Below are 15,734 nucleotides of genomic sequence, written 5' to 3'. Positions count from 1 at the left end.
AGGGGGCAAACTCAAGCTTAAGGTGTCTAAGGGGATGACAGAAGAGCGAATTCATACTAAAAATATTAATGAGAGATTAAACTATATGCTTTACAGCCACCAGGTTTTACCGATCATATAAACTTTAAGAGAGTCATGCACAGCAGACCTTTTTGTCAGTAAGGATTCATTATCATTTTTATTTTACATCACATTTTTTTATCATTATTTTTTTAAAGAAATTTGTTTTCTTATGGTTTTAGTTACTTTGTATTGTCTTTTATATTTTTATTTGTAAATAATGTGCTTTATATTTGTTGAGTGGATGTCCAATTGCTTTTCATGTCATACATTTTTTTACCCTTTTTGCTCCAGTCTTTTGGTTTGAAGTCTGTGTGTTTTACAAAGGCACTTGCCAAAATGCCATTCCCTCTGATCTAGTGAAAATGTTTCCTTCTTTATTTTACTAGTTTTTGAAACTGTCTTCTGGCTGTGTTCATTTTATTGAAAAAATCAAACAACCAATCAATCAACTTGAGAGATTCCCATTCTTCTAAGAGAAGCATCTTTCAACTCTTTTCCAGATACTTATACGGATTCTTAGTAATTATACATATTCTACTCAAGAAGCCAACGTCAAAGTCATTGCTGCATGCATTATGTCATTAACACTAAATCTGTTGAGAACTGACTGAGAAACACCTCTTCTATGAGATATGTGCAAAGAAATTATCATTTAAAAGATTCACTCAGGAAGCAGAATTATGTCTCTGTGTCTACCATTGGTGTCAGTGAAAAATTCTTATATAGGTTGGGCCTTAGTGACTACTGAAAACATAGTCTCCGAAGTACCTGGTTGCTTATTTCTACTTGTGTGATAAGAATGAAATAGGTATTTTTGAAAAACATTTCTTGATTACATGATGCACTGCCTTTGTTATTGCTTGTAGTTTTTTACCAACCTGGTAGTTCCGTTTACGATGTTTAGAAAGTCGTGGTATAAGACTAGCTATTCTATAAACAGCTCTCATTAGTTCTTCGATCATATACACAAAGCCATTTGCTACACCATATGCTAACGATGGACGAAACACTATGCTTGAAGCATCCAGTTCTAGTCTCACTTCAAACAAGGGGAAGGCCACAGTCTAAAACAGTGAAATAAAAAAGTGTCTGTTAACATCAGCATTAAAGACAACAAGGAATGAAACAGTGTAGTCATTATGTAACCAGAACTATCTTTAGTCACAACATTGGATACTGGCCAGAGGCACCAGAACATCATAGCAGCCAGATATTTTCAACAGATGTGGTACCAAAGCAAGGTATGAGTATGCATATCACTGATAAAGCTGCAGATGACATCAGGGGTAGCAGAGTAACACCCTCTAAGTATCTTGGTTTCTGTTTTATCAGGCAGATGCATAATACTTCATATAAGGGGTTGTATATAACCTTGTGCATAACAAAGAATGTATTCCTAGACGATCTGTGACTGCGGCAATGTATTTATTTGTTAACTAAATGATTTACTAAAATAATGAGTAATGCTGAACTAGAGTGTCATTTCCAGGAAAAAAAAACTTGGAGCTAAGTCCAGCTGAGGTTCATACAAGAAAATATAATTCAATACAAATGCATTCATATACATGTAACATTAATTAAAACATACTTACTATAAAAATAGATCTGTTAGAAGATGCTTGGTTTCATGACTTTTAGGATTAATACCACAGGTATTAAAAATGTTTACCAGTTAAACTTTCCAAAACTACATGACAGTCTACCCTTCTCATCATGTATCATATAAATGGAAGTTATGTACTTACCATAATGCTAGATCCTTTCATTCATTTATTCTGTCCAATACAATTTAGGGGTCCTCAAGATTATTGTCAAATCCAACCCAGCAAAACTAGTGCTTGAGCCCCTTTAAGAATTATTTTTCCCCATCATGGTCGAGTCTACCAATTTATCTAATATCAAGTTTGATGCACAAGTGTCATCAATTGAGGAACACCAGGACAAGGCTGTGGAAGTAGGCACAGACCCAGCTGAACAGGCCTTAGGTCTGCCCAGCAAAGGGAAATCATGGGATGAGTGAATGTATGGAATGCAATCCAAAAGCCATCTAGAAAGAATGACTTTGGACACATGGCAACCTAGTTTATTAACAGCAAAGTAAATGAAAAGTTGGGTATATTCTTTGCAGTAGTGGGTCTATGAAGGCAGAACCATGGTTGTCTATGGACATCCAGGGTATGCAGGATATATTCTCCTTTAATGGCACAATTTTGGAAAAAGACTGGCAAGTGATTCAGCTAAACCACATTTGTCTCAGAAGCCACTTTGGGTAGAAAGGACAGATTTGTACTGAGGGAGACTCTGTCTTTATGGAAGAGTAAATAAAGCATTGCTGAAGAAAGGGCCTGAAGCTCTGATACCCTTCTCGTGATAGTTATGGCCAGAAGAAATAAGGTTTTCCATGAGAGAAATTTCAACTGAGCTGTAGATGCTGGATCAAATGGAGCTTTTGTCAAAACCTCTAGCACAAAACTGAGATCTCAAGGAGGAACTGGTGCTCTAATTGGCAGCTTGAAGAGGAAAAGTCCTGTGAGGAAGGCTTTACACAGTTTATGTGAAGCCAATAAACATTCATTTTGACCTATGTGAAAATTACAAATGGCTGCTCAGTGGACTTTTATGATGGAGAAACTGCATCCTAGTCAAACACATGTGCTAGGAAACAAAGAACATTGGGACAGAATCTGAAAAGGGATCAATTTTTTGGGAGGATGCATAAATAACAAAGTGTTTCCACTTCCCATGAAACAACTTGCAAGTTAATCTTTATGGAAAGCAGACAAGATCCTAACAATACTGGATGAAAAGGCTGGGCTGTTGACAATCACTGGTATTGGAGAAACCATGAAGTAAATATGAGGCCAAGAAAGTTCAGGTGAAGCTTTCCAGATGGGTGAGATGAAGATCTTACATTACATCTAATATCTAGAGGGGGTTGCCTGAGATGAAGTCTGCGAAGGGGAAACCAGATTTGCCTGGGCCAGAAGAGAGTAATAAGGATGACAGACACCTTGCATTTGATAGCTTTCTAAAGAAATCAGGTAATCAGGGGTAAGGGTGGAAAATTAAAAGTTACGTACTTACCATCACTAGGCATCTGTGTTGTCCATTTTCATTCTTCCTCATCAGTGGGTTATGGATCCGATCCTTGGATCTGACTTAGCCGCATACTTTAGACTTTGGAGCCAACTCTCAAGCTCCTCCCTCTACCTATAATGCCCTAGTCCATCCTTAATACTTCAGACAGTTTGATGCCATAAGATTCCCATTAATTAGATAAGGAAAGGGATAGCTCAAATAATAAAAGTTCCAATATGAAATCCAACAGGTCTCTCCAGAATATAATAGGAAGGGGGATGGATGGGGGGGGTGAGTTGAGGAAGAATGAAGATGGACAACACAGATGCCTAGTTATGGTAAGTGCATAACTTTTAAATCCGATGCTGTCCTTTTCATTCTTCCTCACCATGGGACACAGTCCCCAGCTATATGAATCTTGGGTAGCCCTCATGAAAAGATATTCCAGAGAACCACTGAACCAAAGGCTGCTCTGTTCCTGGAGATTAGGTCCAACTTGTAAAAAGTAATAAAGGTATGAGCATTGCACCATGTGGCTGGTACACAAATATCATCAATAAAAATCCTGGACCAGAAAGCTGATGGAGCAGCCATTGACCTAGTTGAGTGGGTTCTAGACGGTCTTGGTAGGGGAGTGCCTTGTTAGGAGTAGATCCAAGAAATGTAATCAGTTATCCATTTAGCCAACATAACTTTAGATACTGGATAACCCAGATGATTTGTTGAGAAGGATACAAATAGCTGGTCTGATTTTCTAAATTCTTTAGTCCTCTGTAGAAAAAAAATATATTGTCTGTGCAAATCTAAGAGATGTAAAAAGAAGTTATGTACCTACCATAACGTTCCATGTTAGTTGTCTTCTTCTCGCCTTCTTTCTTGCCGGTTGGGTTTGGAGCCGATCCTCGGCTCCGACTCGGCCATCTTCAATAGCTCAAGAGCTGTTTACTGGCTCGAGGCTACCCTATATCCCATGATGCCTGGCGCTAGTTACCCAGATCTCATTTGAAAAAGCTATTCCAGACATAACTAAGGAAGAATTCTGCCCTAGAAGCCCCCTGGGGCCCAACTGGGAAGCTATCTAAGCAGAAAAAGACAACCAGAGAAGGTTCAGCCAATGAAACCTGAAAAGGGGAGCTCCTCTCGATCCACTATGATAGGGGGATGGAGGGTGGGACGCAAGAAAGAAGGCGAGAAGAAGACAACTAACATGGAACGTTATGGTAGGTACATAACTTCTTTATGTTAAGTTGTCTATCTCACCTTCATTATTGCTGGTTGGGACAGCGTCCCTAGCACCTACTATCCTGGGTGGCTCATTGGAACAGACTCTTCAGAACAGTGGAACCAAAATCAGCTCTGTTTCTGGAAATCATGTCCAGTTTATAATGAGAAATGAAGGTATGTGGGTTAGCCCACATGGCAGCTGCACAGATAGATTCCATGGTCAACCTAGATTGAAAGGCCACCGAGGTGGCCAATGCCCTAGTAGAGTGGTCTTTTGGTTTGAAAGATATTTCTTTGTTTCTCAGCTGATAAAGGAAAGAAATAATGTGAGACAACCACCTAGATAATGTTACCTTTGAGACTGGAAGGCCCTGTCTGCCCTCAGCATAGGAAAGGAAGAGTTGGTCGGACTTCCTGATGTCTTTCGTCCTATGCAAATAAAAACGCAGTTGTCTGTCGACATCTAACTGGTGCAATTTATATTCTGCCTTATTGGTGTGATTAGATCTATGGACTGATTTAAATTATTTTGTGAACAAACCTTAGGGAGGAAGGAAGGATTGGTCCTTAGAGCGACCCTATCGTTATGAAAAACTAAATATGGAGGATGAATACATAGAGCCTGAAGCTCCGAAACACGTCTGGCAGAAGTAATGGCTACCAGAAAAAGAGTCTTCTAGGATAAAAACTTCATGGAGCAAGATGCTGCAGGTTCAAAAGGTGGCAAGATTAGGGAAGCTAGCACTAAATTTAGATCCCACGGAGGTGGGGAGTCCCTGATTGGGGCTTTACACAGCTTATGAGACATAATGTTGTTACAAGACAACCCAACGTGAAAATTCAAAATGGCAGCTAACTGAACTCTGACTGTAGCAGACACGGAACCAGAATTAGAGTTTCGCTAAAAAGCCCAAAATCTCGTGGACAGGGGCTGAAAAGGGATCTATGTTCTTAGCCGCTGCCCAGCAAGAACAACATTTCCACTTGCTAGCATAGGCTTTTCTAGTTGTGGATTTGTGCGATGAGATAATAATTTCCCGCACAGAGGAGGAAATATTAGGAAGCCTGGCTAAGGCTGGAAGTGGAACAACCAAGCTGTGAGCTGGAGTGTTTGAAGGGATCGATGCAGTCTGCCTGACTGATGAATCAGTAGATCTGGAATAGGATCCAGAATCCAAGGCTGCTCGAGAAGGTAATGATGCAGGAATGGGAACCATATCTGTCGAGGCCAGTAAGGGGCAATGAGGATCATTCTGCAACCCAACGCAGTTGCTCTCTGCATGAGTTTGGGTATTAGAGGAAATGGAGGGAAAGCGTAGAGAAGTCCCTGAGGCCAATCGTGGACTAAAGCGTATCTGGGAGAGTGGCCAGTGCTAGGGAAGAGATCGCCCACTGCCAGAGTCTGAGTGCTTCTCGACATAGAGGATAGGACCTGGTTCCGCCCTGCTTGTTGATGTACCACACCACTGACATATTGTCCGTTTGAATTGCAATGGTCCCAGAAGGGAGAGAGTCCTGAAGGGCTTGCAACGCTAAAAGCACGGCTCTCATCTCCAAGACATTTATATGCAAATGGTACTCGTGAGGTTGCCAGATGCCTTGGACTGTCCTGCCCTGATAATGCCCCCCCCACCCTATCAGGGAGGCGTCCGTGGTCACTGTGGCGACTGGAGGGGATAGCACAAATGGTCTGCCCTGGGACACTGATGGGGAGACCATCCACCAAGCAAGGTGCTTCTTGCATGCTTCTGTAATCATAATCTTGTGAGGCATGGGAAGCTGTTGGAAGGACCACTGTGTGAATAGAAGCCACTGGAGGATTCTCATGTGAAAGCGGGCCAGGGGAACAAGAAGAATTGCTGATGTCATGGAACCCAGTGCTCAGAGAACAAACCTTACTTGAATCGTTCTGCATGTTAATAAAATCTGTACTTGTTGGCGAATTAGTGATACCCTGTCTTGTGGAAGGTTCGCAAACATGTTCCTGGTATTTAGATTTGCGCCTATATAAGTGATATGCTGACAGGGCAGCAATGCAGATTTTTCGAAATTTATTGTGATACCTAGCCTGGAACAAGTTTTGATAGTGTAGTCCCTGGCTTGCAGGAGGTGATGCCTGGTGGAAGCAGTGAGGAGCCAGTCGTCTAGATATGGAAACACCTGGAATCCCGGACATCTCAGGTGAGTCGTAACCACTGCCATGCATTTGGTGAACACCCTGGGGGCTGTGGTGAGACCAAAGGGCAGAGCTCTGAACTGATAGTGACTGGACCCCAGCTGGAAGCGAAGGAATCTTCTGGAGCGCCTGTGCATTTTGATGTGGTAGTACGCATCCTGAAGATCGACAGAGCACATCCAATTGTCCTGACCCAGGAAGGGTAGAATGGACTGTAGCGTGACCATCCGAAACTTTGTTCTTTGTACAGATCTGTTTAATCTGCTGAGATCCAGAATGGGTCTCCAGTCCCCTGTCTTTTTTGGTACCAAAAAGAACCTTGAGTAAGTTCCGGATCCGAGCTGGTCTGCCGGGACTTCCTGGATGACTCTTTTGTGTAGCAGCTTTGAAATCTCTATGGCTGCTTGTTCCCTTAGATTGGGTGGAACATCTGGAAGGGACTTGTTTGACTGTAATGGGGGTTGAGCAAAGAGAATTCTGTAACCTACGGATATGATCGACTGTACCCACTTGTCTTGAGTTAGGTCTCAGACTTTGGGGTACAGTGAGAGCCTTGCCCCGACTGCCTCCAGAGGCGGGCAGCCGGGCAACCCTTCAGAGATGCTGAAAGGGCTTCTCAGAGAAGGATTCTCTGCTGCCCTGGTTCTGCGGACCCTCTCTGCCATGAGGGCAGTGTCTGTTATTGTTCCCTCCTCTGCCCCTGGAGGGGAACTCACCATGTGTGTCAGGTAAGGCTCCCTGGGATTTCCGGAACCACATCTTTCCACTCTTCTGACCCTTGGGGTATGGTCTTGAAGGAGTGGAAAAACGGACTCCCACAGCAGAGAGAGTCTTGCCTTCTTGTTCACACCTGGTTAGGGTGCCCTTCACCTGTGATCCGAAGACAGCGGAACCATCAAAGGGGGTATTGGTGAAAGACGCTCTGAAGGGCTCCGCAAAATTACATAGCCGCATCCATGCGTGCCTCCTAAGGGCAACGCCTGTGCCTGCGGCTCTACTCGCACCATCGGCTGCATAAGAAATGAGCCTCATGGAGGAGTTAACAACTGAATTCAGAGTCAAAAGCTGGGAGGCCACCTCAGCTTGAGCCCCCTCAGCTGATGGATCTTGGAGGGTATCTCCAAGCTCTTTAGGAGATCCCCCTGAAGGCAGGTGAAATGGCACAAATAATTCAGAGACCTCATGGAGAAGGTCGCTGAAGCAAACATTTGCTTCCCATATCTGTCCATAGTCCTAGACTCCTTGTTAGGGGGATGGACAGATGAGGAAGTTTCTGCCAACTCCTTCTTTGTGGCTGCTGCTACCACCATGGCATCTACAGGTACACCCTTAGTCAAAAAAAAAGAAGTTATGTACTCATCATAACGTTCCATCTGAGTAGATACTTCATTTGTCTGCAACCTGTGGGTGTCGGATCCGACCTCGGATCCGATCCGGCAGCTTTCCAAGCTCCAAGATTCGAGCTCCTAGCTCCTCCCCCCTACCCATAATCCCTTACTACCAACCACATTACCTCAGATCGTTTTTTTTTGCCTCACCAACTCGAGACAGAAACGAACTCCGAATGATCAGAAAAATTCCCGAGGTTCGGGGGATGGCAGGGGGGGTCGGTTGCAGACAAATTAAGTATCTACTCAGATGGAACGTTATGGTGAGTACATAACTTCTTTATCTGAAGTAGTTACTTCATTTGATCTGCAACCTGTGGGACAGAGTCCCCAGCTAACCTATAAGAACCTGAGTGGTCCTTACGGAAGGATATTCCGAAGCACCGCGGAGCCAAAAGAAGCCCTACTCCTGGAAATTATATCCAGTTTGTAATGAGAAATGAACGTATGAGATGAGGACCAGGTAGCTGCTGAACAAATATCGTCTACTGGAACCCTACACCAAAAGGCTGTTGAGGTAGCTGCAGATCTTGTGGAATGAGCACGAACGCCAACCGGAGCTGGCTTCCCAGATGAAGTGTATCCCAGCATAATGCACTGACAGATCCAATTTGCTACAGTCACTTTAGCAATTGCCTTGCCCATGGCTGATTTTGCATAAGAAACAAACAACTGGTCCGACTTGCGAAACTCTCTAGTCCTGTGCAAGTAAAAACGCAGTTGTCTGTGTACATCCAATTTGTGCAAAGTGTATTCGCCTTTGTTGTGAAAATTTGGGAAAAATACAGGGAGATTTATTGATTGATTAATGTTTGATTCTGTAGCCACCTTAGGCAAGAAAGACGGGTTAGTCCTGAGGGACACTCTATCTTTGTGAAAAATAAGGTACGGAGGTTTGATACACAGAGCTTGTAATTCTGAAACTCTCTTGGCTGAAGTAATAGCCACTAAGAAAGCCGTTTTCCAAGACAAGAACTTCAACGGAACCGAGGCCGCAGGCTCGAAAGGTGGTCTCGTTAAGGCTTGTAAGACCAGAGTGATATCCCACGGGGGAACCACAGTCTTGACCGGTGGTTTCAAAAGAAAAATGCCTCTTAAGAAGGTTTTGCACAACTTTGTAGATGCTAAGGAGCCTATTCCGTCGCCCACGTGAAAATGGGAGATGGCCGCCAATTGCACTTTGACTGTGGAGGCACTTGCTCCCTGTCTAAAAAGTAGGGAAAGGAAGTCCAGAATAGTCGGAATAGAAACAGTAAATGGGTCCAATTCTTTATCTTTGGCCCAGATGGAAAAACGTTTCCATTTACTGTTGTAAAGTTTCCTGGTAGATGGTTTATGAGCCACCACCAGAATGGCCTTAACGGGGGATGAGATACCGGGAGTCCTAGCCATTAATGGAACTGGATCAACCAAGCAGCAAGTTTGAGATTGACCAGGTTTGGGGTATGGCATCCCGCTGGGTGCGAGATTAGGTCTGGACTGGGATCCAGAATCCATGGGGAAGCCACACTGTGAGACCGCAGAAAGGGGAACCAGATCTGTCGAGGCCAGAATGGGGCTATGAGGATAACTCTGCTCCTCAACCGACAGGCTTTCTGGATGAATTTCATCATAAGTGGGAGGGGGGATAAGCATAAAGGAGTCTGAGAGGCCAAGCATGGACTAGAGCGTCTCTGGGGTCTCCCCTCTGGGGGGAACTATCGCGAAGTACTCGCTGCATTTTGTGTTTAAAGGAGAAGCAAAAAGGTCGCAGCGAGGCTGACCCCATTTGTAGAAGATCTGCTTCGCAACAGATGGATTCAGAGACCACTCGTATGGAGTGAGGAACACTCGACTTCGCTTGTCCGCTAATATGTTGGACCGTCCCGGAATGTGTGTTGCTATCAGAAAGCGGTTGGTGGAAATCGCCCATTCCCACACTCTCATGGCTTCTCGACACAAGGGATAAGATCTGGTCCCTCCTTGTTTGTTTATGTACCAGACTACTGACATGTTGTCAGTCTGGATTGCAATAGTCCCTATGGGAAGAAGGTCGTGGAGAGCTTGCAACGCCAAAAGCACCGCCCTCATCTCTAGGACGTTGATATGTAATGCAGTCTCTAGGGAAGACCACGTGCCTTGGACGGATCTGCCTGAACAATGCCCCCCCACCCGAGGCAAGAAGCGTCTGTGGTCAACGTGGCTTTGGCCGGGGGGATCACAAAGGGTCTCCCTTCTCTGAGTTCCTGTGCCTGTAACCACCACAGAAGGGAGTCTCTGCACACCCTGCTCAAGGGTATTGGCATGCATAATGGGTGGATCGACAGAGACCATTGGACTTGAAGGGTCCATTGTAATATGCGCATTCGTAGACGGGCATGAAGAGAGAGACCGATCACTGCTGACATAGACCCCAGTGCCCTCAGGACTAACTCCGCTGGAGGAACAGGGCTCCGAAGAAGGGCTAACACTTGAAACGACAAGCTGTTCAGCCTGGCTGACGTTAGAACAACTTTGGAGATTTGTGTATCTAACCTGGCCCCTATGAATGCTAGGGCTTGAGTGGGGCACAGGCAGGATTTCTGCTCGTTCATTGAGATGCCTAGGTTGTGGGCCAGAGACAGAGTATAATCTCTTGCCGCACAGAGCTGATGCCTGTTGGTAGCGGTGAGGAGCCAGTCGTCTAGGTAAGGGAAGACCTGAATGCCCTGGAGTCTCAGGTGGGCTGCAACCACTGCCATGACCTTGGTGAACACTCTGGGGGCTGAGGTGAGGCCGAATGGAAGAACCCTGAATTGATAATGAATGGCTTCGAGCCGGAAGCGGAGGAACCTCCTGGATCGTCTGTCCATTAATATGTGGTAATACGCATCCTTGAGGTCTAGCGAGCACATCCAGTCATTCTCCCGCAGCAGGGAGAGAATTGATTGGAGAGTGACCATCCGGAACTTTTCCTTAGGTATGAACAGGTTTAGGGCGGAAAGGTCTAAGATGGGTCTGAGGTCCCCCGTTTTCGCACCAAAAAGAACCTGGAGTAATAACCCAATCCGGACTGGTCTGGGGGGACAGGCTGGATGGCTCTTTTTCTTAGCAGCTTTGAAATCTCCAAAGCCGCTGCCTCCCCCTGATCGGGTGGGACATCGGGGAGACATCTGGGTTTGGGGGGAAGGTTTATGAATGGAATGGAGTAACCTCTGGATATGATTCGGAGCACCCATCGATCTGTTGTAAGGGACTCCCAGTTTGACAGGTGCTCTGACAATCGCCCCCCGACTGCCTCCAGAGAGGGACAGTCGGGCAAGCCCTCAGGGCTGTTGCGCGGGTCTGTCCGAGAAAGGTTCTCTAGACCCGAAATTACGCGGCCCCCCTCTGCCTCTGGGCCAGCGTCCACCTTGTCCTCCTCTGCCTCTACAGGACGAGTGGTCCGCAGCAGGATGGGATTGCTGAGACTTACGGAACCACAGCTTCTTTTGTCCCCACTGATTCCTGGAGAAGGATCTTTGGGGATTAGAGAAGCAGACTCCGACGGCAGACAGCGTCTTCCCGTCCTTTTCGCTTTGGACCAGCGTGTCGCGAACAGTTTTGCCAAACAAGGCAGAACCGTCAAAAGGTGCGTTCGCGAAGGACGCCTTGAAGGGCTCCGTGAAGTCGCACAGACGGAGCCAGGAGAGACGTCGCAAGACGACCCCGGCTCCGCTAGCTCTAGCGGCTCCCTCCGTTGCATGGGAGAGAAGCCGCATAGATGTATTGGAGATGGATTTTAGAGTGGCCATTCGAGTCTCAAAAAACATTTTGTCTGGGACCGACATGGACTCCGGGGGGGCTGCAGCGTATTCTTTAATCAAGTCTCGCTGTAGCATAATGGCATGTGCCATATAGTTCAGCGTCCTTATGGAAAAGGTCGCTGAAGCAAACATCTGCTTCCCAATCCGGTCAAGCGCTCGAGATTCCTTATCCGGCGGGTGAACCGAAGAACTCTCCTGCACAAGTTCTTTCTTGGTGGCCGCCGCCACCAACATAGCATCAACGGGGGTTCCTTTGGCCCAAGACGGTCTACCTGTGGGTGGGCTGAGGACTTTATCGGGGCGCCTAGGGATTGGCTCCACGGTGTCGGGCTCCTTCCAAGCCCTGGTGGTAATTAAGTCCACCAGGGGGTCGGCCGGAGGGGACACCCAGGAGGTAGATGGGCCTGCCTCAAAGGCCTCCAGGAACACGGACTCATCAAGGGAGGGCTTTTTGGCTGACCACTCCCCTCTGATACGCAACATTTCCATGATGTCTCCAAAGGAGACATCTTCAGGGGGTGACCTTGGGGAACCCTCCGTATCATCTAAGTCCATGTCTGTGGTAATGGACTCGGGGGAGTCCAGGTGCCTCCTTTTGCACCGATGTTTCTGAGGGACCTCCTCGGTGGGACTGTCCGAAGAGGGCTCATCCACGGGTTGTTGTTCCTCCACGGGAACTAGCTGGAGGGCTTGGGCAGGCTGTCCAGATGGACGGATGATGGAAGACAGATCCTCATACAGTAGGGGTACGGGTGGATCCGAAGCCCGGGTCGGGGATCTGGAGGACCTCGACAGTACCCTCTCCACTACCTCAAAAGCCGAAGGAGAGCCACTCTCGCCAGCCTCTGAGAGCAATCTCCTCGGATCCGAGGAAGGGATCGGGGTCGGAGCCGATGCAGTCGGCGCCGAGGCAGAGGTGTGCTCAGACGCCAACAGCGCCGAAGACACAGCAGCTCCCTCGGATCCGACGCTCAGCCCTCGGCCCCGAGAGCTCGGGTCCGACAAGCTCGAAGGTATAGTCGGCGTCTAAGAGACCACCGCTATCGGCGCCGACAATTCCCCGGGTCTGAAAGGGCCTGGATCTGATGACTCTGAGACCCGAAAACGAGTTGGAGAAGGAGTGATCGGGGCAAATATGGGGGCTGCACTCCCCCCCCAGAGGGGGGGGGAGGCAAGAGCATCCCATCTGCATTTGGGTCTGTAAGAACCGACGCATCATCCGATCCATATCCGCTTCGGAGATGCTTCGGGTTGACCTAGATGAAGTAGTAGAGACGGGCCAGGAGGGCCGCCTCGAAAATCTCGAGGGAGACCTATCCTCCTCCTCCGGCTCCGGCGAAAAACAGGGCGAACGGCGCCGAAAGGAGGGGGATCCAGAGACCCTCGAGGGAGATTTAAGTAGTTTTGCTGGCGGAGCCGAAGGATGAGATTCGGCCCGCCTTTTGTGGGACTTATGTCCATCCTTATCCTTGTGCCTCTTCTCTCTAAGGGAAGAGGCACTAGTTTTCCCCAGAGCTCAAACCTGATGAAGGAGGTTGAGTCCCGGGTAGAGCTAAGGGAATACACGGCGCCGAAGCTGCTGAAGCAGCTGGAGCCCAAACGGGAGAGGAAGAAGAAGCCGACTCCTGGGGGAGCTTTCCCGCCAGGATCAGCTTGTTCTTCCTATCCCGAAGTGCCCGGGGGTTAAAGGCCGCGCAGATTTGGCAGGCCTCTGACAAATGGGCTGCCCCCAGGCACAAAACGCACTGAGTGTGGCCATCAGCTGGAGAAAGCTTGTGGCCACACTCAGTACATTTAGAAAAAAATGGCCTTAGGCCCTTCTGACATCGTTCACACACACACCCAAACACTAGGAGGGGGAGGGGAGTGAAGATAAACTAGTAATAAATTTAACAGAAAAGGGACCAAAACTAGCACAAGAAGCAGAAAAAGGGAACTAACACACACACAACAACAACTTTTGAATGAAAATTTGGTTTAAAAAACCAGCAATGATCTCACCCAGCCAGGAGCTCTTCACAAGAAAGCTTCTTCAGCCGCGGCAAAAAACGATCTGAGGTAATGTGGTTGGTAGTAGGGGATTATGGGTAGGGGGAGGAGCTAGGAGCTTGAATCTTGGAGCCTGGAAAGCTGCCGGATCGGATCTGAGGTCGGATCCAACACCCACAGGTTGCAGATCAAATAAAGTAACTACTTCAGATCTGTTTGTCCTGAGGTGCAGTTATAAATTTAGCAGGTCTCCTGGTGGTTGGTTCCACTGTGTCTGGAGCTGACCACGCCTTCCAAGCCACCACAGACATAAGTGGGTCGAAAGGCGGAGACACCCAGAAGGTGGAAGGTCGGCAACCAAACGCGTCCAGGAATACCGACTCATCCTCGGAAGGGGCTAGGGTATTCCAGTTCCCATTCTGCCTAAGCATTTCCAAAATGTCTGAAAAGGAGACATCTTCAGAGGGGGATCTTGGGGACCCTTCCGAATCCTCTAAGTCAGCATCTGATGTGACAGACTCAGGGGAGTCAATGTGCTTCCTCTTGCACTTTCTCTTACGAGGTGGCTCCTCTGAGTGATCAAGTGAGGCCTTGGAAGAGGAAGAAACACCCAAGGGGGTGCTATGGAGTGCTGGTTCCCCACGCTTGGGGTCTGGAGGAGGGGCAGAGGCAGATGCAGGCACCATAGGGGGAGGAACCGATGGGGTTGACCGTGAGACTGACTCGGGGACCAGTACACTCCTCATGACCTCAAAGGCACCCCCTCCCAGACGCAGAGAAGACTCTGGCTCTGAAGAAATCGGAATTTCTCTCCGTACTGAGGGGGACGGCTCCGAGGCCGATGTAGGAGCTGAGCTCACCTGCGCCGAAGCTCGGAGGGGAAGAACGGGGCTGGACAAGGGTCCGATGCCACTCGCCCCCTCGGAGCTGACGAGGGAGTCTCGGCACCCAGATCCCTCCAAGGATGGTGCCATGGAAGGGATCGGAGCCGACGACGGAACCGAAGGAGAAGGTATCGGAGCCGATGGTTCCATGAGTCGAACCCCAACAAACTCCGGCTCCGAGCTCAGGAGAGGAATCTCTGCAGAAGTGGATGGAGCTGACACCTGATGAGGGGGGCTGGACAAACTTTTCGCTAGGGCCTGTGATTTCAGCAGCCTACTGACCGCTCTCTCCAAGTCCTGATCTGAAAGTCTAGAGGAGTGAGAGGACCTATGACTGCGCTCCGATTGGAGGAGAGGCGACCGTGGAGCCGAGCGTATTGACTCCAAGGAGGGAGACCTAGATCTCTTTCGACTCCCAGACGGCTCCGAAGTACCTGTTGGAGCCGATTGGGAGGGAGGCACATCGGCTCCAGCCGGAGCTGAGGTGGATGGTGGAGTTTCACCCAGCGACAGCTCAGAACTGGGAGTCGAAGACTTAGGTGGCTTGGAGGATTTCACAGGCTGAACCTTGGCCGGTGAATCCTGGGGCTTGAGCAAACCCCGGAGTATTAACTTATTTTTGCGCTCCTGCAGGACTCTTGGGCTGAAAGCATGACAAACCGAACAAGAGTCCTGCAGGTGCACCATGCCCAGACAATAGACACAAGAACTGTGACCATCTGTCAGAGACATCTTCTGACAGCATGAGTCACACTTCTTGAATTCGGACACTTTAGAATCCTTGGACATGTTTACACACACACACACACACACACACACACACACACACACACACACACACACACACACACACATACATACACACACACACACACACACACACCAAGGTAAAACACTCACAAACACCACAAGAAAAAACAAGTTAGCAGGTATAACTAATTAAACTATACAGCTAACACACACTAAATAAGTCTACTACTACTAAAAATGTTTTTTTTTTGTTTTATTTTTTTAAACTAGAGAAAGACAAAAGACAAAAATAGGGTTAGCCTCTAATTTAAATGGCTACCGCAAAAGGGAAGGGAGGGGGAGGGGTGGGGAAAACTCTCTAAGTAAAATGAGTTTTTAATAAAAAAACAGGGGGGATAGATACTATTTAAAGAATCTA

General features: G+C 47.6%; 1 protein-coding gene across 1 annotated transcript in view; it reads right to left on the bottom strand.

Annotated features, from left to right (window-relative positions):
• Positions 1 to 15,734, bottom strand: part of LOC122800226 (dynein axonemal heavy chain 17-like) — a 17,083,451-nt gene that overhangs the window by 11,262,197 nt on the left and 5,805,520 nt on the right. Inside the window, exon 19 of the mRNA XM_044069720.1 lies at positions 959 to 1,127. Within this exon, the coding sequence (XP_043925655.1) occupies positions 959 to 1,127 (169 nt within the window). The remainder of the gene's footprint in view (positions 1 to 958; positions 1,128 to 15,734) is intronic.

Source organism: Protopterus annectens, chromosome 4.part0 (genome assembly GCF_019279795.1).
Source record: "Protopterus annectens isolate FY-2018-M chromosome 4.part0, PAN1.0, whole genome shotgun sequence".
In the NCBI taxonomy this organism is placed as follows: Eukaryota; Metazoa; Chordata; order Ceratodontiformes; family Protopteridae; genus Protopterus; species Protopterus annectens.
The sequence above is the reverse complement of the archived record's forward strand: the minus strand, read 5'-3'. Positions and strand labels throughout refer to the sequence as shown.